The 25501-nt window shown below is 45.0% G+C and overlaps 1 protein-coding gene across 5 annotated transcripts in view; it reads right to left on the reverse strand.

The window, feature by feature from the left end:
- DPYD (dihydropyrimidine dehydrogenase) overlaps positions 1–25501 on the reverse strand; it is a 675852-nt gene that overhangs the window by 412014 nt on the left and 238337 nt on the right. For all 5 annotated transcript variants that reach the window (XM_075936591.2, XM_075936588.2, XM_075936587.2 and 2 more), the window contains one exon: positions 10068–10155. In XM_075936591.2, the coding sequence (XP_075792706.1) occupies positions 10068–10155 (88 nt within the window). The remainder of the gene's footprint in view (positions 1–10067; positions 10156–25501) is intronic.

Genomic DNA, 25501 nt, shown 5'->3' on the forward strand with positions numbered 1-25501 from the left:
TTCAGTTTTGTTAAAAATAATGGGAATTGATAACCATCTTTGCTAAGGGAAGACTTACATAACACGGTTGGTAATTGATGGCCATGTTGATACAGGACAATTTGACTTCAACTTCATTTAAATTAATGGATGATGGAGCTCTCTTGAATAAGGAAAAACTTTCAAGTTTGAAGCAGAAATCACAAAATCCTGTGAATGACATTATATATATTCCATATTCTTTATGAAAATATATTTATAGTATGAATATGGCATAACTAAGATGTACTTTATGCAAGATAACTCATGTGGGATATCATTGGAAAGGTTCTGATTTACTAAATATGATTATTCTATTTGTATGCATGTATCATTTTTTGATCTAAAATTAGGAATGCTGACTACGTATCTGTAGTTCAGCTATGTTACTTCAGGTACTACAATGGAAAAGCTAGACAAGGCTGATGGTCCATCAGCAAGGACAATGGACCAAGAAAAGGCTTGGTCTTCCTGCAGATACTCCATACTGCCACTGACTCATGAACACGGTGATACTATGGAGCCAGCTGACCTGTTCATCTTATACTAACTTGCATCTTGGACTGCTGACTTAGCAAGAGTTAAAGGGTACCCAGACTGGCAGAAAAGGCAGGCTCAGTGATGTCGCCAGCTCATCAGGTGACATCCCTTGGGAGTCCAACCTGTTATACTAGAAAACTAATAAAACTACCAAAAATTTTTAGAATTGAGACAAAATAATGAGTGCTACCCAAAGTGGGTTTTATAGTGACAGACAGGTATGACTTCAAAGAACATTGCCCATTCACGGGGATTTTTATAACATTAAAAATTGTATTTTTGCATCAATGTTTTATAATGGCTGTCTCAGTCACTAATCTAATTATCACTGAGAAGGGATTCCCCCTTCCTCCAGATACATCTTAATATAGCAGCAGTTATGTGTAGCCCATTCTTTCTCCTGGCTCAGATTTTTATACTGCTTGCTTTCTTCCAAGGGCTGTCGATCTGGTAAGCTAAATACCTCATTAGCACATCATTCTCCCTACAGATGCAAATGATCCCTTGTACTTTTCCAAAATACAAATGGAGTCCCTCCTACTCTAACTACACCCAGGGTCCTTTTTGGGTTCTGACTTACACCCAAGTTAGAGCTGGCTTCCCGAGTGCTCAATTTACAGCATCCTGTCACAGACTCCTATGGCAAATGTCGCTCACAAGAATCTACCCCACCAGCACAGTCTTGTCAGAGCAACTGATAGATACTGAAGGTGCCAGCTATTAGACACACTCAGATTGTCTCACTGTATAGGCAGGGAGGCTACTCAATTATGGGATAGCATGAAAAGCAGGGTTGGGGAATATTAGGGAGCTGATTGTGACTCCTGGCTTCTTGAGGCCTAAAGTTGTTTCTGGGCAGCAAAATCCACCGTGATATGGTCCTTTAATGGATCTTGCTCCATGGAGGGCTGCTGCTGTGGAGCTCCATTCCGCTATACCCCCCTTCCCTGCCTCAACAGACCGGGATCCAGGCAATGGGGCAGATGCTAAGAGCACAAACCTGCTCGCTCGTTTGAAAACCCTAAAACCACTCTTGCAAACAGGTAAGACACAAGAAGAAGAAAAAATCTTTCTCCTATAGTTTATAAATACTTGTATCTTTGCAGCTTTAATTCTAAATGAAAAGATCAATAAAACATGGCACCTTTAAAAAAGCATTATATTTTAAATAACAGTTACATGTAAATAGCCTCCAAAAACCAGTTTAGTCAGAATACTTGTCTGCTATTTTTAATTAAAAAATTTAAAAAATAAACTAATATTCACAGTACGGTGAACCTATAGTTGAATCCACCCATTGTGAGATTCAATTGCAAACAACAGTCTGTAGAAAGACTACTGAATAATGCTGACTGGGAAGACGCAATAGAATAGATTGTACCTTTGGAAAATAGAGCTGTAATCCTGTTTGTATGAAAAGGAAGAATGGAAGTTTTGGTATAAACTCTACTAAATCACAGAAGCCTGACATAACACAGCACAAGTGACATCTTTTTTCAAAGAAGCCCAAGGCTCATTGAGCCTAGCAATTCAATTACCCTCTCAACCTAGAAAGGACCCCCCCTTCTGAGTTGAGGTCTACTGGCAAAGCTGCTTGGAACAGTCTACATTGTACATGGCCTGTAAATATCTAAAAAGCCTCAGGCTTTAGAGAACAAGAATCCTTGACCTTTTATGATTGCTACAGTAGTTTTTTTCTTATGAAACACACTACAGAGAATAGAGTCCTTAAATAGCTGACAAAAGAATATATTTGCTTTATGCCACTGTTTAAATAGTTTATGTTTAGAATAAAACTAGTTTAAATGAATATCTCAGTCTACCTACTACTTATTAGAGTATATGGGCACAACAAAGAATATGCAAAGTGGTTTGCATAGTATGATTTAGGATATGACTACACTACAGCTGCTACGGTGGAAGAGCTACAGTGCTCTATCTATACCACTGTAGTGTAGACACTATGGGGCTGTGTCTACACTGCACCCCTTTTCCGGAAAAGGGATGCAGATGAGACAAGTCGGAATTGCAAATGAAGCGGGGAATTTAAATATCCCCTGCTTCATTTGTATAAACATGGCTGCCGCTTTTTTCCAGCTCGGGGCTTTGCCGGAAAAAAGTGCCAGTCTAGATGGGGATCTTTCAGAAAATAAAGCCTTTTCCGAAAGGTCCCTTATTCCTCTTAAAATCAGGAATTTATTTAAAATCCCCCGCTTCATTTGCAATTCCAACTTGTCTCAACTGCATCCCTTTTCTGGAAAAGGGGTGCAGTGTAGACACAGCCCGGGTGTGTCTAGACTACAGAGGGTTTTCGAAAAAAGTGGCCTTTTTACGAAAAAGCTTTACTTGTGTCTAGACTGCTCTCTCTCTAAGCATAGCCTCATGCTGGGCAATGCCCTTCTTCTGAGTGACTGTCCTGTAGCAAACAAAAACCTTCAGAATTTTTCTTCCTCATATTATCTTCCAGCCCTTCAGGATTCTAGTCAATCATTCTTCCTTCCCTTAATAGCAGGGGCCTCTGTATATACTCTGAGGGGAATAGCACAGGGGGGATGTTCTTTTGAAAGTAAATCGAAAGAACGTAGCAGTTTTTTTGACAGTGGAAAACCTTGTTTTATGAGGAAGAACACCTTTTTTCGAAAGTGCTCTTTCAAAAGACTGCATGGGTGCTCTCTTTCAAAAAAGCAGCTTGCTTTTTCAAAAGTTCTGGTTGTAGTCTAGATGCTCAAAAAAGCCTCTTTCAAAAGAGGCTTGTAGTCTAGACGTAGCCTACCTGTATTCATAAAAGAGGTTTTCCCACCAAAACAATGAGCCCATCTCTCTGAAATATGCTATCTAGGTCAAGAAAATAATCCTTCCATCAACTGAGCCACATCTCAGGCTATGTCTGCACCCTCCCTCCCAGACCCCCCAAACACTCAGTCCACTCCTGCATCTTATCTCCCACCCAGAACCCCACACCCTCAGCCTGCTCCTGCACCTTACCTCCCACTCACCCCTTCCTGAGCCCCAGCTGACTCCTGCGCCCATTTTGTCATAATGGCTGGCTGGCTGATGGCCTGCGGAAAGGCCTGCATCATGTGGGCCCTGAGGGCCATGGGCCAACAGGTTTGAGAACCACTATTCTAGCTCTTTGATACAGTTCAATTTTGTAGGTGATAATACCAACTCTCTCTCTGGTCTACCTATGGAACCCACACCCACCTTCTACTCTGGGTTCCCTGACATTGGAATTCTTAACAATTGAGCAATCTGCTCAGTAATACAAACCCTTATTCAGAGTCTTTTCTTTCTAGGGCCTCTTCTTATGTATCTATGTACTCCCTATGGATAGTCGTTCCCCTCAGGTCTTTTCTAATCCCAGTCCTGAGCTCAATCGTCCACTCCCTTGGGACAGAGTGACTTTGAAGCAGAGAAATCACTTTGCTATAATGCTTCCATATGGGAATTTGCTTTAAGCTTTAGGATGCTATAATGTAGTGACAAAGGGGAAGATCAGCAGATTCATTATTGCCCTGCATCTTCTCTGCTCAGAGCTTCTCTGTTTCACTATATTTCAAGGATGCATTAACAAGTGGTGTGCCTCAAAGTAGTACAGTACCATGAAAACATATGCCTAGCATTCATAAAAATAAATGCTGCAGTGACATTATAGATTATAACACAGAGCACTCTATATGCAGATGCCAGACACAATGTCACAATAACTGTTAACTGTGTTAACTTGTAATTACATTATAAATTACATATGTCTTAACTTTTTTTCCCCAATGTTTCTTGTCAATATATACAATTTATGGCAATGATTTCACCTCAATATAGCATGCAACATAAAACAGAAATAAGTTGACTGTTAATTCACCCACTATGTGGCTGCTAGCTTCCCCTCAATGAGTAAATGAAACCCACTTTTCTCTCATTTTACATATGGGAACTCCAGGAGAGGGATGTTTAAATGGTTAAACATTTTAAGTCAGGGCCTGCTGCTGGCCAGGCACATAGCTCCAACGTGGCTATGGGTCCTGCCAGGGCCACAAGGCCCTGCCACCAGTCCTGCCGTGGTTGTGAGATCCTTCCACCAGGGCTGCTGAGCCCTCTTGCCCTGGTCTACCTATGGAATTATTACAGAAAAAAAAACCATGTTATTTTGAAATAGCAAGTGGAATGTCCACACTACAACCATTATTTTGAAATAATGGGCTGGTTATTTCAAAATCTATACTCCTGCTTTCCTTGAGGCATAACACTTATTTCAAAATAGCGTTAGTGTGGCTGCTCTGGTACTACTATTTTAAAATAATTGGCCTCCAGAGGCCTCCACAGCTGCACTTATGGCCACATCTGCCAGCTCCACTACTCCCCTTCTCCTGCGGAGCTTTTAAAGCAGCAGATTGCAGGAAAGGGGCGTGTGACAGGTACAGAACAGACCGTTGCCAGCCCCATGCCACACCTCACTATCCAAGGAGCCATGGCACACCCCAGTGCTCTCTCGGAGCCTCCCATGGCTTCCAGCACTCATTCAACACCCTCAACTGTCCCTGGCCAGGGACGCAAGAGAGCACCTGCCTGGACTGGTGTGGAGAGCCTGGATCTCATTAAGATGTGGAGCGAGGAGATCAACCCCCAGGATCTCTGCACCAGAAAAAAGAATGCCGGTGTCTATGTCTGGATGGCTGCCAATCTGGCTAAAAAAGGACTAGGTCCACATGAAAATAAAGGCGCTCCGGCAGGCCTACAATAAGGCCAGGGAGCAGAGTGGATGCTCTGGTCGGCACTTCACACATACTGTTAGTATGACCAGCTTGATGCCATCCTGGGAAGGGGGCTGGTCATCTCTGCCCCAATTCCCCATCAACATCAAGTATTGCCAGGACACATCCGGCATCAGCCTCCATAAGGGTGGGGTTGTGGAGGGGAAGGAGGAGGAAGAGGACCATGCCCACAAGCCAGGACTTGCTCCTCACCCTGGAGCTGGTCCCCCCTCCCAGGATGTCTCCCAGGTGTTGGAGGAACCCAGGGAAGGCACTTCAGGTGAGATCTATAACTTTCCCTAGCTACACATGGGGGGTAGGAGGCAGGTTGCCAGGGGCTGTGTGCTCCTCTCTCGACCTACCCAGCTTCGGGGTTGCACAACAGCCTGGTCATCTGTGTGCATATGGAGCACCAGTCCAGAGCACTCTGCTCCCTGACGCTCTCACACAGGATCAACTTGGTTCTTCTTACAAGGTTCCTGGAGAAGCCTGCCTTATTGCAACTTCTGTGGTGGGACAACTTCCCATGACAAGCCACCACTAGGATCTGTGGGGTCATGGAACTACACAGCAGAACCGCACAGGGTCATGCCCACAACTGGGCAGCATCTGCTCCCAGTCAAGTGCGGTGATACCAGGGTGACCGATCCCCTGCATGGGAACCTCCCAGGGGAAGCAAAGAAGGGGACCCCAGTAGCACTCTCTTCTGGAAAGTGGCCTCTGCCGCAAACACACTGTCCCCGAACACTCTTCCACCTCCTCCAACAGGCAGGGATAAAAGTTCTCTCTGTGCAGGATGTCGCGGGACACAATAGGAAGCTGAACTACCCCGTCTCTCGCTCTCAGTTTCCTGGCCTGACTGGCATTTTTCCATGCCTGCTTCCCTGGGCCATGGGTGTAGTGTTGCTCCCCTGGGACATCTGTGCCCCTGCTAGAAAGCACCCACTGTCTAGGCAACAGATGGCCTTGCTCAAAGCACATCACCATTGTCTGAACCAAGACCTTCAGTGTTGGCTCAGAGATTAGAGCTAAGCTTCGCGCACATTGTCTTCTGGAACGACTGTCCTTGTAACTCCTTCACAGCTGAGCCAGCTATGAGTGTAGTGCATCCACCACCTCCCAAGCCATCCTCCCAACTCTGCAGGATCCCCAGGGTAAGAGAACTCGTGAGGATCTGCTGCATGAGGAAATGCTTCCAGTCCCTCATTCAGGGGCTTGATAAAGAGAGCTGGGAGTGGGCCACTGACCAGGAGGAGCACCAGGCTGACTGGAAACAGCAGAAGGCCACCTGGGACTAGCTGGCAAGCCAGCACAAGGCCATGTACTCCCCTCTTTACCTCGGTGATGGAACACATGGTTTCGTGCATGGAGCAGGCCATCAGCCACCTCCCTAGCCTGACCCACTGGCTTCCCCAACTAGCTGCCAGGGCCCCAGAATATATGGTAGTGGGACTTCAAAGGCAGCCAAAGCCTCCTGAGCTGAACAGGGCAAGCATCACTCCCAACCCCATCCCTGACCACCCCTCCCCCAAGAATAGGTTCTTTTCCTATTCCCTCCCTTGTTTTATATGCCCCCCAGTAAACAGACTTGTTTGTTCAAAAAAAAAAGGAGTATTCTTTATTTGCTCTGCAGGGGAGGGAGGGAACTGGAAAGGGAGGGCCGGGGAAGGGAGGAAGGGGAAGGAAATGCACACAGAGGGAAAGCAGGGACTGCTTGTGGAGAGGCCGGGAGAGAGTGTCACAACTGGCCTGGGCAGCAACTCTCCCTCAAGACCTCCAAGATGATCAAAGCCCCTTGATGTGCTCATTGAATGGCACAGGTGTTCAGCTATCGTAAGCCTTGGCCAGCTGTTCAGCCTCTGCCCCCCCACCCTGGCAGGAAAGTCTCCCTCTTGCTCTCGCAAAGACTGTGGAACACACCGCAGTCCACCACCACAAAGGGGATATCGTCCTTATGGGGGTCCAGGCAGGTAAAGAGACTCCTACACCTCCCCCTTAAGCAGTCAAAGGCACACTTCACCACCATGTGGCATCTACTCAGCCTAGTATTGGAGTTCTCCTTGGTGGAGGCCAGGCTGACCTAGTAGAGCTTCATAAGCCAGTGGAGCAAGGAGGAGGCTGTATCACCCAGAATGACAATGGGCATGTCCACATCCCAACCCTGATTGTGCAGTTGGAGAAAAAGTGCCGGCGCGCATCTTCTGGAACAAGCATGAATTCTGGAAGACGCATCATTGTGCACCTTCCCCAACCACCCAATGTAGATGTCCAAGAAACTTCTCTTGTGGTCCACCAGGGCCTGCAGTCCCATCGAAAGTACACCCTTATATAGTCCGAGGCATGGTGGTGGGGAGCCAGGATGGGGGTGTGGGCACTGTCTATGCCCCTCCCACCCCACCTCGCAGTTGGGGAAGCCTTCAAAAGTCATCCATGATCGTGCTGATGTTGCCCAGTGACGAACCTCCGTAGCAGGATGTTGATGGCCCTCGGGACCTGCAGAAGTACGGCCCAACTGTAAATTTCCCCATGCCAAACTAATTCCTGAGGGTATGTCTACACTACCACCCTAGTTCAAACTAGGGTGGTAATGTAGGCAACCGGAGTTGAAAATGAAGCCCGGGATTTGAATTTCCCAGGCTTCATTTGCATAAAGCCGGGCACCGCCATTTTTAAATGTCCACTAGTGCGGACTCCGTGCCACGCGGCTACACACGGGACGGACTAGGTAGTTCGGACTAGGCTTCCTCATTTCACGAGGAGTAACAGTAGTTCGGACTAGGAAGCCTAGTAGCCGCGCGGCACGGAGTCCACACTAGCGGACATTTAAAAATGGCGGAGTCCGGCTTTATGCAAATGAAGCCCGGGAAATTCAAATTCCGGGCTTCATTTGCAACTCCGGTTGCCTACATTACCACTCTAGTTCAAACTAGGGTGGTAGTGTAGACATACCCTGACAGAGTTGTAGCTGTCCATCATGGTAAGCTTCCACAGAGCAACGTCAACACACTTCTGCAGGGGGATGGCGGGTTGCAGTCAGGTATTCTGGCATTGTACGGTGTCCAGGTGGTTTAGGAGCATTTGAAGACACAGGAGCACCAGGACGTAGGTGAAGGGGTCCTCTGGTTTGGGTTGGTCACTGTCTTGCTGCGGCAACATGTGGACAGTCTGGATGAACTGTGCCATGAGGTGCAGCATGAGGCCTGTGAGCCTGACACTGCTGCGGAGCAATTCCAGCTCCATGGTGTCAGTGGTGCGGTATCCACATGGGCAACCAGAGCACACTGAATCTGTTTGTGTCTCACAAGGGGGTATGCAGTGGAGGAGTGGAGTGTGAGATGTGGCTGTAGAGAGGAACCCCTCAAAGCATGTCTCCCAGCTTACCTGACCAGGCAGCCACAGGAAGTGCCCATTTTCCCAGTGCCCTCTCCAGAGTGCCTCTATGAGTTCTAAATCCAAGGCAAGCTCCAATCAGTGTGCACGAGCTATTTTAAGAATAATTCTGAGCTTTTGATGTTTCCCCATAGTGAGGGCCTGCTATTTCAATTTTGTTATTTCGGGAGTTATTATTTCGATTTTACTTATTTCAAAATTATTTCCTCATGTAGACATGCCCTCTGTGGCCGGTGCTGTTCCGACCCAGTGCAACTGGCCACCACCATAGTTTACTAGCAGGGACCTGTTAATTGGTTAACTGGTAAGCATAGCAATAAGCCTCATGCTTGCCAGTTAACCAATTAACATATCTACTCCTGGACTAGCGGGATGTGTGTGTGAGACAGGTGGCAGGACTGGCAGGATGCATGTTTGAGACAGGTGGCCAGCTGCAGCTGTAAACCTCTCACCCAGAACAGCCACAAGTCATACCAGAAGTCCCCAATTCATCTGGAGTAACAGCAAATCAAATTTCACCAAAAGACCTAAATGAGTTTTTGAAAAGGAATGTGATAACTAATAACTTTTCAGGATTAGAGTGTTCCTTATAGCCTGATTAACACAGACATGATACTATCTACACTTTTTGTTAAGGTGTTTCAGGACTATTTGTTGTTTTTTTATATATTTTCATGTTAGCTGTGCAATCACCTTTAACTTTGTATTTTTGACTGTTAAAAAGTAAAATTTCATCTGAATGCAAGAGAAAATATCTTTCTCCATTAACAGGATAGCGTCTGGAAATAGTCCACCTTACTAAAGTGGATTCTATTTATTGTTGTAGTCATTTATTAATAACTATTGTGTTTTATAAATAAAAATAATAACGCTTATTTACTAGAACCATGATAACAAAAAACATCCATCCCTGAGATGGGCATCTATAAGGCAAGTGTCAGCCCAAAGCAAATTTTAATAAGAAAATTGTAATAATTTCCTGCAAAGAATTATTTTGTAATGGGGAAAAAAATGCTCTGTGACTACAGTAGCTGAGTCAGGTAACAATGCTGTGAATTCATTACAGTACACTGAAGTGTCAGTACTATTAATTGATTAAATCAATCCAGAACAAATACCTGAATGAGAAATAAATCTGCTGAAGAAACAGATTTACCATGCAGTCTGTGTGTTTACAATTTGCCAAAGAACAATATCAGTAAGAATAAATTAAAAATTAGGAAGAATCTGTTAAATTTGATCATACAGGTTCTAAACATTGTTTTATTAGAGTTTACAAAAGAGAAGGATTGTAATTCAATCACACAAGGAGAAATACAAGCAACTGCTGTTCTTGCATTTTGTTTACTACTGTAAACCCGCTTTTACCTTATTTGCAATATTTGTGATAAATGACTTGATGTCTAGATTAGTTGGGCAGCTCTTCTGACAAGGAGCATCTGCACACTTTAAGCACCTAAGAAAAAAAATTAAATGACTTAAAGAAACATACAGTACAAATACTGCCAATAGCAAACATTTTTCATGTTCACATTGATAAGTTGATAATCTAATAGATAATAATGTTTTACATTTTCATAGAGACTTCCATATAAGGATTTTGAAGTGCTTTATAAACATTGAATTAACTCGCACAACAACATAATGACATAAATTTTACTCTTCACATTTTAAAGTGGGGATGTTGAAGCACAGCTATGTTAAAAGAATAGCCCTAAAGACACACAAGAAGGCTGTGATGAGCCAAAGAGAGAACTCTGATCTCGCTATAGTTGGATGTTTTAGCCAGAACATCATCCTTCTTATACAACAAGCAGATCCACAAAATGCATTACTCTGCATGTACAATCTACAGCTATATTACATACACAAATATGCTCAAAGAATGTTCAGACTGAAAAATTAAGCACTCAAAAGAGGAAATGCCACCGTTTTTATTATGCACGGAACATTATATAGGAGCCCAGTGCCTTGGCTGGAAATGGCAAACCAGAGCCAAAGGGAGATGTGAGACTCTGTGACGATGGACCTTTTAAGTCAATAAAAAGCAGCTATCCCAAAGCAGACGCACAGAACACTGAGAAACACTGAATTAACCCATCTTCACAATCTGACAATATATGTTTTCTTAGATCTAGCTTTATAGCAAATTCTTCTGTGATCTAAGGCAAGGTCTGGGTGCCTTAGTTGTTCTTACTCTAAAACAGCTGTACTGAATTTCAATTTATTAATAAAGTTTGACAGTGTAAATGATAGTATAATTTTGACAATTGAATAATCAGATATAGAGAGTTGTATTTATTAAGTATCTTTACCAAAACAAATTTTTATTATTGAAATGGTTCACAATATCAGCTATTGAAAATATATTAATGAGGCAGGGTAATGTAAACCTGAATTGTAGCTCTTTTTTTTTTTTTTTTTTGGTGGAGAAGGGTGCCATGAATATGCCAGTAGACTCATTCTGATAATAATACCATCTTCCAGTTCTCCGAGTGCTCTGCAGACTAAAGTGCATCAGGCTGCCATTAATCCCACTTATCACACTGACAGCTCAGTAATTACACTACTGCTATAGTCAGGTACTGTAGTTCTAATAAAATATCAGCCACTGCACAGAATGCATGCTGGTGAGATGTTTTATTAAACTTGGGGGGGTTGATCATCAAGTGACATTAGTGTTGACCTATTTTTCTATTTGACAATAAATTATCCTTTGACCATGCCATAATAGATATTATAGAGTGCATTTACTGTACCGAACAGCAAAGGCACTGCATTCCAATGAGCTAGGCAAATGGTATAAATAAAATAGTAGAAATTCATGCCAGAATATTACCTAAATTGCTTTAAGTGACTGATACTGTGAAAAATCAGACACAGTACTATACTTAGGGAAATATGCCAACATTTTCTGTAAACTTCAATACTATTTATATTTCCCCTGTGACGGACTACTGGCTAAGCCAGAGTTCTGCCACTACAGCCTGGCTGAAAAGGCCAATTACAGCCAGCTGAGTGAGCCAGGCCTGACAGGCTAATGGAAGCAGCTGTGGGCCTCATTAGCCAGTGGTCTATATAAGGTAGCTAGAGGGAAAGTAGGGAGCCCAGAGAGTGACTGAGTGTGTGCCCATCCCAGCCAGAAGGAGAAGGTAGTTGAGGAAAACAAAGCTCTGTAAATAGAAGGTGGTGGGAAGTTGGCACAAGCAATATAAATACATGAGTAACTGCACAACAGAGGGTCTTCTGTGATTTGTGGCTGACAAAGGAGTCCCAGGGCAAGAGGCCTGGACAAGGACCTTGCCGCGCCCCCTATAAATTATTGCAAAGATTACCATTTGTTTTACCTTGCCCCTTTTGAAATTCTCCTTTACTTTTCAAAGCTAGTTTATTTTGTATTCAGTTTAAAACAGACTATAAGCAGCAAAAACAAAACACAAAAAAACCAAACCTCCAATTCATTTGTTACAACTAATGCACTGAAACATATAGTGACACATTCACATTTTTAAAAATAAAGCAACAAAATGCATTTGATTTATTTATCAGTGGTAATATCTTTTCTAGAGTAAACAAAAATTTAACCCATATACATATTTATATTTAGATATCTAAATCTCACATGTAAATTAACAATGAAATACAACAAACTCTTCTAGTTACCAATACATGTTAAACACTTTCTCCCTCCATCTATCCTTGGAATGACAATTAAGTCATAGAGAGACATGTAAGTTCTATGATATTTTATCATTTTAAGACAGGGCTATTCTCTATGACTGACTATTCTAAGAGCAAGACCTATACCCTGCTAAAGCACCATCAAAACCCTATTGTAAGAGCTTAAGTGATGTTACACGCTATGAGAGTTTTACCCTGGTAACATATTTTGTAAGGGAGAGGGGTAAGAAGACATGGAAATAGTCATATGAAAAGTTGTGATCCAAAAGGAAGTGAAACAACCAATTCCGAGAGAAAAGAATGCTTTTTGTTGCCATATCAACAACTGAGACAGAAAGGCATCATATGTAGAGAAAATTAATTAAATGGACTCCAAAAACTCAATAATTAATCCTACCTTAGTGAAGATTCCATTTGCATTCTCATTTCTGAAGTAAGCACAGGCATACTAATTGTCCTAAGTGACTAAAGCTAAGTATAAAATATTTATGCAAATTAACCATTTTTGCAAAATATTTACCAAAGAGATGCCCTGTTGTGTATTTTGTATCTAGTGTGATGGGGTTATAGAAAAATAGAACTAGGGAACTTTGCAATGTCTCTTCAAAACCAGCCCCTTTTGCTGAGCCACGGCCTACATGAGCCATATAGAAATAGAACCTAAATATCTCCTTCTACCCATGCCTTGTTTCCTCTTTTTGCTCTACTGGCTTCAATACCCCACCTAACCAGATCTTTATTTTTTCCTTCCTCCACTTCTCAAGTTCACTTCTGTATTCCCTTGCTTCTAGAAATTTCCCCCTCCCTTTTGCATCCCCTTGGCTCTCTCCCCACTTCCAGCAGTCTCTTATCAACTATTCTGGGCTCCCCTTCCTCTCACATTTCTTACAATCTGTCCTTAGTTCCATTGTGGTCCCCTTTCTCTTTCTTTCCTTTGAACCTTTCCTTACTCCTCTGAACTGTCATTCATGCTTAAATTCGACACTTTACACGCAAATTTGAATAAAGACGCTAATTATCTTACCCATTACAAAGATAGCTTCCCCAATTATCACCTCTAATATCATTAGCTCACAGACATTTACTTACCCCCCTTCCCCTCTCTCCATCTCCCTTCTGTTCTGAAATTTTATTTGTCCTTTTCATACGTGTTCACTTTTTTTTAATTGTATCCTTTGGTATATATGGTTGTGAAAATTTTCTTCCACTATTTGATCTGAGGAAGTGGGTCTGGCCCACGAAAGCTCATCACCTATTAAACCATCTTGTTAGTCTTTAAAGTGCTACACAGTCCTCTCACCTGTAGTTAATCTCTTTGAAACCCTGGGATAACACCTGTGGTCTTTGGCTTTTCTTGTCTCTTGCTCATTAGGAATCTTTTTCTTTATTTCACCTTTCTCTGCTCTTAACCATCCCTAGGGTTTCTCTCATGTGTCAAGTCATTGTAACCTATCGAGCCTCCCTTTTCCAACACCTTTTCCATGGGGATAGGTCTTGTCCTAGACAAATTCTGTAATTTGAATTTCTTCTGCCATTTCATTCACATGCAATATTGTTTTTTCTCTTATCTCATACTGTAGTATATTGTATAGTCTCAAAGGCTACCGTGTTTTCACCCTTTTCATTCTCTATATAAATTATGTCCTTTTACTTCTATAATTTTCAGTGCTGCAGAATGAGAAATGTTATATAAATGAATTAAAGAACATCAGAGTGGGAGTAAAGCATTTTCTAGCAACTAGTATGGATATTATGATAATGTAAAAAAGAATCAGTATTCTTCATATAGGGTATATCTACACAACAGCATCATTTTGGAATAACTAGCATTATTCCGAAATAACAAAGAGCATGCCTACATTACAAGCCACTATTCTGAAATGATGGCAAGCTGGACGACTTCTTACACTGACTCATGGCAACCCTCATTTCACGAGGAGTAAGGGAAGTCGAAGGAAGAGTGTTCTGCCTTGAACTTGCTGCAGTGTAGACAGTGCCAAAAGCTGAATTAAGCTATTTCAACTTAATCTATGCAATTGACAGCTGAAGTTTCATAGTATAATTCAACTTTTGACCTGCAGTGATGTACCCACAGATCAGAAATCACTGCAATTACTTTTCTCATTAGAAGATTTACCCGGCATTTCCTGGGTCCTTCAAAGAAGGGGACTGGAGGGGAGGGGGGTGTAGGAGTCAGGATGGGAGTGTGAGGAGCAGGGCAGAGGCCTGGGGATGTGTGTGTGAGTTTGAGCGTGAGGGTTGGGAGAGTTAGGAAAAGCTCTTAAACAAGCAGATTCACAGACAGGCAGACAGATATGCATTTCATAGATAGATAGATAGATAGATAGATAGATTAGATACACTGTGTTATGTTTACTCATGGTCAGTAATTGTAAATAGGTAAGTAATAAAGAGTTTAAATTTCTATTGGTAAATACGTTACGTATTGCCTAATAAGGAAATCAATAATATTGGTATAATAATGCTTTTACTATGTCCATGTCTGAAACCTATCGTTGGTACACATTTTTCTCTCCCCACCTTCCTCCACTGTTCGGTATCCGATTCCTTCTCTTGAAATTTTAGGATGGTGATTTTATTAGAGTGTTGTTTTTAATCTAGATTTTGTTTTTATAATCTATTTATTATATATTGCTCTACAGCACCATGAGTTCCTTGGCTTTATAAATAAAATTACTATGATAATATGTCTCACAAATAATAAATGCTGCCTATGTGGAGGAATATAATCCACTCAGTTTATGTATCTGTGTCTTCCAGTGAATGTCACAAACCTACATGCTGCTCCCCTTGAGTGTTAGATTTTGCATTTGAAAAGCTGAGGTATACAGTTCCTGACAAATATGTACAAACTCCTGTGCACACGCAGCTTCCTTTTGTGAACCTATCTATTCCCTCTTATGTGCAGTCATGACTCCCTCTCGGGGCTCTATAACTCAAAAAGTGAGCTTGAGAGCTACTACTTCAGATGGTATATTTTTCTGTTGCTGAGGGCATGCTCAAATGACAACATGGAGTCACTATGGGTATGTCTACACTACAAAGTTAATTCGAACTAACGGATGTTAGTTCGAATTAACTTTCATAGGTGCTACACTAGCGCTCCGCTAGTTCGAACTTAATTCAAACTAGCAGAGCACTTGAATCCAACTAGGTAAACCTCATTTTATGAGGACTAACGCCTAGTTCGAATTAGCTCGTTCGAATTAAGGGCTGTGTAGCCACTTAATTTGAACTAGTGGGAGGCTAGCCCTTCCTAGCTTGCCCTGGTGGCCACTCTGGCCAACACCAGGCAAACCCTCCCTGCCCCAGAGCCCTTAAAGGGCCACGGGCTGGCTACACTGTGCCAGTTGCAAGCCTGCCAGCACCCAGCCAGCAGAGCCTACACCTGCCACAAAATGAGCCAGCCACCCGATGCCACCCAGCCCTCCACTGCTCCCCAGGACCAGCCTGGCAGCTCCCAGGAGCCTGCCCGGGGACGCAAGAGGCGGGCGCCCGCTTGGTCAAGTGCGGAGATCGTGGACCTCATCCAGGTTTGGGGGGAAGCCTCCAATGTCCACGATCTCCGCACTAGCCACAGGAACGTGGCCGTCTACAGCCACATGGCTGCCAGCCTGGCCGCCAGAGGCCACCAGCGCAGCCGGGAGCAAGTCCGCTGCAAAATTAAGGACCTGTGGCAGTCCTACTCCTGGGCCTGCCAGCCAGGGGCCGACCCGGAGGCATGCCAGCACTTTCAGGCTCTGGACCGCATCCTCAGGGCTCACGCATCCATGCCCCCTGGGTGGTGATTGACCCCTGGGCAGACCACTCCCAGACACGGAGGAGGAGGAGCCGGAAGACGCCGAGAGCCAGGAGCCTGCCCAGGACCCAGGACCCCCGAGGCACCCCACTGAGCACGTCTCCTGTGTCATCTGAGGCTGGGGAGGCCTCCACCTGTGAGTACCATCATGCTCCCCTTATGTGTATGGGGGGTTGGGGGGAGAGGGAGCCCAGGGACCATGCGCCTGGGCCTTGCCCACCACGGAGCAGCAGCTGGGTGTCATGCAGGGGCCCTGGCCTTGTAGAGGGGGGCTGGGTTTCACCCACCTGGGCCCAGGGAGAATTGACCACTGTTCTTGTTCCACCACAGCAGCAGCACCTGGGACTGAAGGGCGCACCACCCTGCCTGCAACAGCCACCCGCGCCCGGGCCAGCAGGAGAGCCAGGAACCATGAGGACTACCAGCGGTGGTACCTCTGGTTCCTGGAGTGGCTGCTCCGCAATCAGGAGCACTGGGTTTGGGAGGACCTTCGGCTGCACCAGAGGAGTTTGGAGGTGCTGGATGAGCAGAGCCGTGCCCTCAGAGGCCACCTCCAGACCCTGGTCGACAGGTTCCTGCCTCCTCCTGCTCCAGCTCCTGCAGCTGCCCTAGCTCTCGCTCCTCCTCCCACCCCTGCTGCCCCTGCTCCCCCTGCCCCTGCTCCCCCTCCCACTCCTGCTCCCCCTCCCGCTTCCTCCGTCCCCCGTCCTGCAGTGTTGCGAGACGGGAGAGCCAGCCAGACCCCCAAGCCTGAGCTTTCCCTTCCTCCCCTTCCACCCCCTTCCAGCTCCCCCCTCCCAGGTTTCCCCCTCCCCTCTCCCACCCTCACTCCTCCTTCCCCCCACCCCAGTTATGTACAATAAAAAGAGATTTTGTTTGCCAAAACAGGTGTCTTTATTTTACATTACTTAGGAGAGGGGGTTAGAGAAGGGAAAGGGGAAGGGGGGGGGGGAGGGTGGAAGAAGGCCCCAGTGGGGCATGCAGGGAGAGTTCAGTCCTCCTCCTCCACCTGGAAGCTCTCCCGCAGGGCTTCCCGGATCTGGACAGCCCCCGCTGGGCTTCCCGGACGGCGGCAGTGCGGGGCTGAGCATACTGGCCAGCCATGCTGTCAGCCTCAGCCATCCAGGCTGGCAGGAAAGCCTCCCCCTTTCGCTCACACAGATTGTATAGCACAGAACATGCTGCCACCACGGGAGGGATGTTGTGCTCGGCGAGGTCAAGACGGGTGAGGAAGCACCTAAACCGGGCTTTCAGTCGCCCGAAGGCCCCCTCTATCACGATGCGGGCCCTGGTCAGCCTGGCATTGAAGGCCTGGTGGGAGGGGTTGAGGTGCCCCGTGTAGGGCTTCATGAGCCAGGGCTGTAGGGGGTAGGCCGCATCCCCCACCAGGCAGATGGGCATGTCCACGTCCCCGACCCTGATGTGGCGGTCAGGGAAGAAGGTCCCGGCCTGCAGCCTCTGGCATACGGAGGAGTTCTGGTACACCCATGCGTCGTGTGCCTTGCCGGACCAGCCCACATTAATGTCCGTGAACTGTCCCCGGTGGTCACACATGGTCTGCAGGATCACGGAGAAGTACCCCTTGCGGTTCACGTACTGGGAGGCCTGGTGTTCCGGGGCACGGATGGCGATGTGCGTCCCATCGATGGCCCCCCCGCAGGGTGCCAAACCCCCGGATGACAGTGTCCGGGTCGGCGAGGCGGACCACCCTGCAGAGCAGCACCCGGTTGATGGCCTAGACCACCTGCGGAGAGACACAGCAAAGCACGAATCAGTGGGACGCCCAGGTGGCTGGGAGTGTTCGTGTCCTGGCAATGCCCCGTGCCCCACTCCCGGAAGCAGTCCCCCCCAGGCAGTGTGTAGTACGGGCGGGAGAGACCGGCCCCTCCAGTGCGGGGCACTTTTGCATCCTTCCCTCCCAACCCCCGTTTTCCCTGGGGCGGCCCATCCCCTCCTTGCAGCCCCCCGTCGCCCCAGTCCAGTGGCTGGCGAGTGCCGTACCTGCATGAGCACTGCTCCGACGGTGGATCTCCCACACCGAACTGGTTCCCGATGGATCGGTAGCTGTCCGGTGTGGAGTGCTTCCAGAGGGCGATGGCCACACGCTTCTGGAGGGGGATGGCGGGCCTCATGCGAGTGTCCCTTCTGCGCAGAGCAAGGGCGAGCCACTCACAGAGCTCCAGGAAGGTGTCCCTCTTCATTCTGAAGTTCTGGGTCCACTGTTGGTCTCCCCAGCTCTCCAGGACGATGCGGTCCCACCAGTCGCTGCTGGTGTCCAGACGCCAGATGCAGCGGGGCACGCCGGTGCCTGGGCGCCACTGCATCTACACCATGGCCCCCAGGGTGGCCAGGCAGAAAGGCAGGGAGCTGACGTGCACCAGGTGGTGCACAGCAGCCTCCACCCATAGCTGGCAGGCTTGCAACAGCAAGTCCGGAAACTGCACAAGAAAGTGCAGGGGGAGCTCTGGCTCCATGTTGTCACCTGTGGCGGCGTCCCCGAAGGGAAGCACTGACACATACGGGCATAGAGATCAACGCTTTGCTGTCCCTCGGCGAGGTAGGCAAGCAAGCAGGAAAAGCTGAGTACCGGCTGTCCAGGGGGGTCCCTTTAAGTACGAGCCTCAGGTAGCCTCAGACAGCAGCCACACTAAGCAACTACTGACCTGATGCCCTGCCAGAACCAGTTTCAGCTGTCCTTAAATGCACCCCTGCGTACAATCAGTGTGGACGTGCTAGTTCGAATTAGAAAAACGCTAATTCGAACTAGTTTTAAGTCTAGCTGCGCTAGTTCGAATTAGCTTAGTTCGAATTAGCGCTGTAGTGTAGACATAACCTATCAGACTAATATGCTACAAGTTTAACTGAATGCAGTTTGCTTGCAATAGATGAAAATATTATAACTGCATTGAATTATAATTACAGAGAAACTTGTAAATACCAAAGGCTGGAAAACAAAAGATGCTCTGAAAAAGATAGTGCTTTGGTTGCCAGTAACTTGCATTTTCTTCTGTTGTTAAAACTGCTGGAAAAATCTATTGTTCTCCCCGGGACTGTTGGTTGGGAATTTTGCAATTAAATGCACAGTCAGAAATGCACATTCATCAAAACAAAACAAAACTTTTAGGAGAAAATACTAATTTCAATTAAACTCTTCTTTGTAAAGGTTTCTCATGTCCAGTATTCAATTTTTGGACCGGGGAGGGGAAAAGAGGGACACCTATCCCAGAACAGACTGATGGTTTAGTTATTCACCTGGAACAGAGGAGAATCAGTTTCAAGAACTTGCTCTGCCTAATTCAGACAATAGACTTGAAACTCTAACCCAAACCCAGTTTACTATCCCTAACCACTCCTTATAGGGTATGTGTGCTTCTCTCTCTCTCTGGTTCAATGTGTACTATGTATTTATTTATACAAAGTGGAATTACTCCAACAATAGAGACTGAATGAGATTCTATAGACCAGTGAAGGAGACCCACCTGGAATGTGTGCAAACCAAATTCAAGATCCTGGTATTAATCAGGCAGAGCAAGGACTTGAAGCTTAGTCTCCCAGATCTCAACTACCTTAACCACCATTCTGTTAGTTATTATGGGTTTGTTTGTTCACTTGATCTCTTCTCCCTGCCTCCCTTCCTTGCATCAACAAAGACAAGAGGACCCATTCTGATCTTAATCTAATTTTACATCAATTTTAGAAAATTGTTTTCAGTGAAGTTATTTAGGATTTACATCTCCAGACAAATATTTTTAATTAAATTATTTCAGAGGGGGAAACAATTGATTTAGTATACTAAAAACATGGAGTAGATTTCAGAGGAATGACCTACCCTCCTTAAGCTTTATTTGCATCTTCCTTTTTACACCCAAATTTCTGAATAGTTGTATCCCCAGCTGTGTATTACAGTAATAATAAAAGGTGCAAATACTGATTGTTTCTGCCTCTAGTTAATTTTGAGAGTACCAATTAGATTTGTAAACAGGGATTCCAGACCTAAACCTGGCTGATATATCAGTGATAGTCTATTCTTACTAAATGAAGCTGCACTTTATGGGAGAAAGATAAATTAACTAGATGAATTCTTGCCTTTAGTTTAAAAACACAAAGAACTCTTCAATTATCTGTAACATGAAAGGCTAGAAAAGAGACAAAATCTAGAATGTCAGTGAAACTCTAAATGCCTTAAATTATACTAAAACATTGTTAATATTAAACATTACTGTTTTTCCTGTTTAATATTAAGAATGTGATTGTAGTTTAAGCATACTATAATTTTTATTAAACTATATGTTAATATAGGCTGGACCTCTCTGGTCTGGTCCTGTCAAGACCTGACCAGTCCCAGATGAAGAATTTTGTTGGACCGGGAGCCCTGCTGCCATGCGCTAGGCTTCCGGTCCCACCAGGCAGCCCCACAGGGCTCCCAATCATCAGCCCTCTACCGGGACTCTCGGGTCCTGGAACATCTCTGGTCCGTTTGCCAGACAAGAGAGTCACAGTGTCGAGAGGCTCATTCTATACTCACACTATAGAACATATTGGTAAATAAGAGTTAAGTATTATTTATTTAGAAACCAGGATGTACTCTTCTAAATCCCTTGACCTACAGGATTTTCCATCTCCCATACCAAGCATTTGTGGTTCAACTACACCCAGTTTTACAGAGTTTTTAAACCAGCATACTAATGATCACCACAATACTGGTCCTCTTCACACAGGAGACGATTGTAATATGATATTCAATTTTCTTTTTAATTCTCAATAGATAGGCTGAATAGGTTGACAGAAATGACAGTTTTTATTATAGCTTTGCTAGTACACAATAATCTACTTTCACCTGCACGGTTCTCCCAGCAGTGTGATAGTCTTTTTGACTTATATTGAGGATCATTTCTAGTCTTCTTACGAGAATAGAAATGTTTATGTGGCATTGTCCATATGTTGCATTAATTATATATTCAAAATTTGAAACACCTGTTGTCTCTCAGTGGAGCTCCTTAAGGACTCAATTCCGAAAAAAAAGAAGAATTATTCTTCTGCAAGTTAAGGCACAAACATGTTTCTTTATTTGAGAACCTGCATCATATATACCCTACATGCAAAGAAATATTGCTCTATACAATATGCCATTAACTTCAAAAGCTTACATCTAGTCTCTCTATTCAGGAAAAATTATTTAATGTTAATATTCAGTGGGAAAAGATCCATTAATTCAACACTCTAATAAACTACAATAAAGTATAATATAAAATCTATAAATTGCAAGTTCAATAAAATGGTTTCATTTTAGGTTTAAAAATACTGAACACATTGATTTCCTTTGTGCAGTATCACAGAGACCATAAAAACGATACATGAAGATTTGATGCTTTGTACTGCAACTCATGCATGCTAGTAATGCCCCTCAGTGAATGAATTAGATATATGCATAAAGATTACTAGTGTGAGTAAAGCTGCAGGAGAGGCTGAAGCAGCAGGATAAGATAATGTTTTCTTATTTTGCATTTGAGCACCAAACAATTAACAAGGGAAACCAGTCCCCGCCTTAAAATCACCAACCAGATGTCTTTCCACAACTGAATCAGCTATGGAGCAATTTTCTATAGAGATTATGGTAATCCAGAATATAACCACTTTCGTGACATATTACAAACCCCGCTTCTTTGCTAAAGCATTCCCATCACTACTAGCATGATAATGGCCTGGGGAGAAAAAAGGCAGGTAAGAAAGAAGAACACGAATCTTCTGAATTTCACTAGAGACTTGAGCATGAAGATTCAAGTTTTTGGGAAAGCATATAGACGTTACCATGATAGTCACTACAGAAAGTGCATGTTTGCTACTTGTCCTAGAAGGGATAGGAGAGTGACTGGCTTACAAAACTTGAGCTTTCTGACCAGGATTCTGTGTGGAGAGGCAAAGGCTAGCCAGCCAAACTATAAAACAGCTGGAGCCCATTAGCCTCCCAGGAAGTCAGTCTGGAGTGCATAAAAAAATGCAGGCTAACAGGAGAGATTTAGGATACAGAAGGTGTGTTTCTCAAAGAAGTATATTCCTGACCTTCAACATATACCTGCTTTGTTTGCAATCTGTTTAAACCCTTGCTCCTTTAGAGCAGAAAGTTAAGCTTTGTCTACATTGTACAGCTTTTAGCAACACCATACTGACCCAGGTAGGTCGCTAAAAGTTGGGCATCATAGCTGCTGTTGGTTGGCACTTTTGCTGTCAGAATACTTCCACACCCAAGGAGTGGTGTTCATGATATTGGCAGAAGAGTGCTCATGCAGACAATGCACTGTTTACTCTGACCCTTGCTTTGGCAAAAATTTTGTCCTTAGGGGGAAGGAGGGTTAACATCTCAGAATGACAGAAGTTTTGTTGCTAAATTGCCAGTGTAGACATAGCTTTAAGACTGTCTGCAATGTGATTAAAAGGTTTTAATTTTTGCCTCCTATTGTGATTATAGTGGTTAATAGTTTACTTTAATTATAAACTCAACTGTGAAACATATATGCAAATTCATAAGATGTCATAATAACCTGTAAATTTTTGCTACTGGGGAATTATCCATGAAAAATAGGTCAAGTTGTTTTCAATAACCAATGTTAGGAAGTACTAGAAAACCAGAGAGACACTGAATTAATCCCAAAAAACAAATAAGCAAAAAGCCTACTGATATGATTCAAAGATTAGGTTGAGATTGGACATAATAAACAAGAAGAGATTGGTCTAGAAATTAATGGACCAAAATTAGCTTGATGTATATCAGGCCTAAAATAATGGACAAACTAATGAGGGATGCACTATGCTGCCCACTTTCCCCCTGTGGGGGGTTCTTAAAATGAGACATAAAAATCATAGAATACTGGAATTGGAAGGGACCTTGAGAGGTTATTGAGTCCAGTCCTCTGTCCTCATGCAGGACCAAGCGCTGTCTAGATTAGGGATCAGTAACCCCTGGCACACATGCCAGAAGTGGCACACGAGCCGATTTTCACTAGCATGAGAGGTGGGACCTCAGCCACATCGCTGCAGGCTTGGAGTGGGGCATGGGAGAGGCATGCACATGCATCCCTGGGACTGCCCCTACCCAGCCTGGGTGTATAGCTCGGGAGCTAAGTAGGTTCTGCTTCCTGCTTTGGGAAGGGGTGGAGCTAGGCCTTCTCTGCACATGTGGCATGCCGGAGCCTGGGCTGTGCCGTGCTGCTCCTTATGGGCTGTGTGCAGGGGCAGGGAGCCCCTTCCTCAGTACCCTGCTGTGCCTGGCTGGGCTGGAGCCAGCCCTGGAGCCATAGCCTGCAGGCAAAGGGCTGCACCGGGCAGGGAAGAGACTCTGCCCCCTCCCCCACCTCTCCTCACCTCAGAGATGCTCCCCGGGGAGCTGTGAGTCCCAGCACTGCTGTTCTGCCTATGAATGCACTGGGAACACAGAGATGTGGGAGCAGGAGAGGGGGTGGAGGAGGATGCTGGGGCAGGATGGGAGGGGGCAGGGGATTCACTGAAGGGCATGAGAAGATGCAAGGGATCAAGCTAGGGGGGATCATGGGGCTGAAGGAAGGTGGGGAGAGATACAATTTTACTTTGCAGAAGCTGCATTTTTCTTTACTCCCCACTTCTTTGCCTCCCTCCCCAACTAGATATTTGGCTGCATTCTTACCCTCTCACCTTTTCTGCGTTATTCCCACAACTCCCTCCTGCCCCCAAACTTCCTCTCATACACCTACCCCACACCCTCTCCTGCTGCTATACTCCCTTCCGGACCCTGCCCTTCTCACCCCATCTTGCATCCCTCCTCCCGCCCAGATCTTGTATCCCTATCCCACTCGCTAGCAGCCCTGTGCCACACACTGAACCCCTCGGCTGTGTCTACACTGGGCCACTTATTCCGGAAAATCAGCCACTTTTCCGGAATAAGCTGTGAGCTGTCTACACTGGCCCTTGAATTTCCGGAAAAGCAACGATGCTCTACTGTACAAAATCAGCCGCTATTCCGGAAAAACTAATCTGTTCCCGCTCAGGCATAAGTCCTTATTCCGGAACACTGTTCCGGAAAAGGGCCAGTGTAGACAGCCCAGTAGTCTTTTCCGGAAAAGCGCGTCTACATTGGCCACAGACGCTTTTCCGGAAAAAGGGCTTTTCCGGAAAAGCAGCCTGCCAATGTAGACGCTCCTTTTCTGGAAAAACTGAAAACGGGATAGTATTCCGTTTTAAGCATTTCCGGAAATTCATGCCAGTGTAGACACAGCCCTCATGTTTGTTCCCACTCCAGAGCCAAAGAGGGTCCACAAAAATCCACCAACTCTGAAACCCCAGGAAAGTAAATCTGGCCTACGGGAAGGCCTGAACTTTAGTCCTCCTTGTCCCTTCCCTTTACCCCATGGGGGCAAGAGTGCCAGAAAAGTGAAGTGTCTCAGTTCGGGGCAACATCAGTCAGGATTGGGGGTTTGGGAAGTTTTTTTGCTTCTCACTTGTGTTTCCCCAACTGATTCTTCTGTGGTTCAGTGACTCCTGATCCAAAAAAGATTCCCCATCCATGCCATAAATAAAGAAAACGTTGAAATCTTTTGTACTGGACATAATATTTTACTTTCTTTAAAATGAAATTTGAGAAACTAACATGAGAATGTCAAAACACTTAATCTGTTTAATAATTTAACTTAAAATGTTCTCCTCCGCTGCAGCACTAGCAAAATGGCTCAGGCGTAATTATGTAATTAATGTTGAGATTCCATTAGCAATTGTAGTCCACTGAAAGGTTTGCATTGACCCAGGTGGTCCACAGGGCATGCAATGGAAAGAGCTTCTGCCCACCTCCCAGGAGAGGAGCAGGACAGGAGGGTTAAATTTTGGCATGCCACTTTGGAAAGGTTGCTGACCCCTGGTCTAGATCATCCCTGATAGATGTCTATCCAACTTGCTCTTAAATATCTCCAGTGACGGAGATTCCACAACTCCACCCCTGGCCCCTCCCCCACCCCTCAGGCAATTTATTCCAGTGTTTAACCACCTTGACAGTTAGGAAGTTTTCCTAATAGCCAACCCAAACCTCCTTTGTTTCAATGTATGCCCATTGCTTCTTGTCTTATCCTCAGAGGCAAGGAGAACAATTTTTCTCCCTCCTCTTTGTAATACCCTTGAAAACTACTATAATGTCCCCTCTCAGTCTTCTCTTTTCTAAACTAAACAAGCCCAATTCTTTCAGTCTTCCCTCATAGGTCATGTTTTCTAGACCTTTAATAATTTTTGTTGCTCTTCTCTGGACCTTCTATAATTTCTCCATATCTTTCTTGAAATGTGGTGC

This window comes from Pelodiscus sinensis, chromosome 9 (assembly GCF_052426305.1).
Source record: "Pelodiscus sinensis isolate ZL-2025 chromosome 9, ASM5242630v1, whole genome shotgun sequence".
In the NCBI taxonomy this organism is placed as follows: domain Eukaryota; kingdom Metazoa; phylum Chordata; order Testudines; family Trionychidae; genus Pelodiscus; species Pelodiscus sinensis.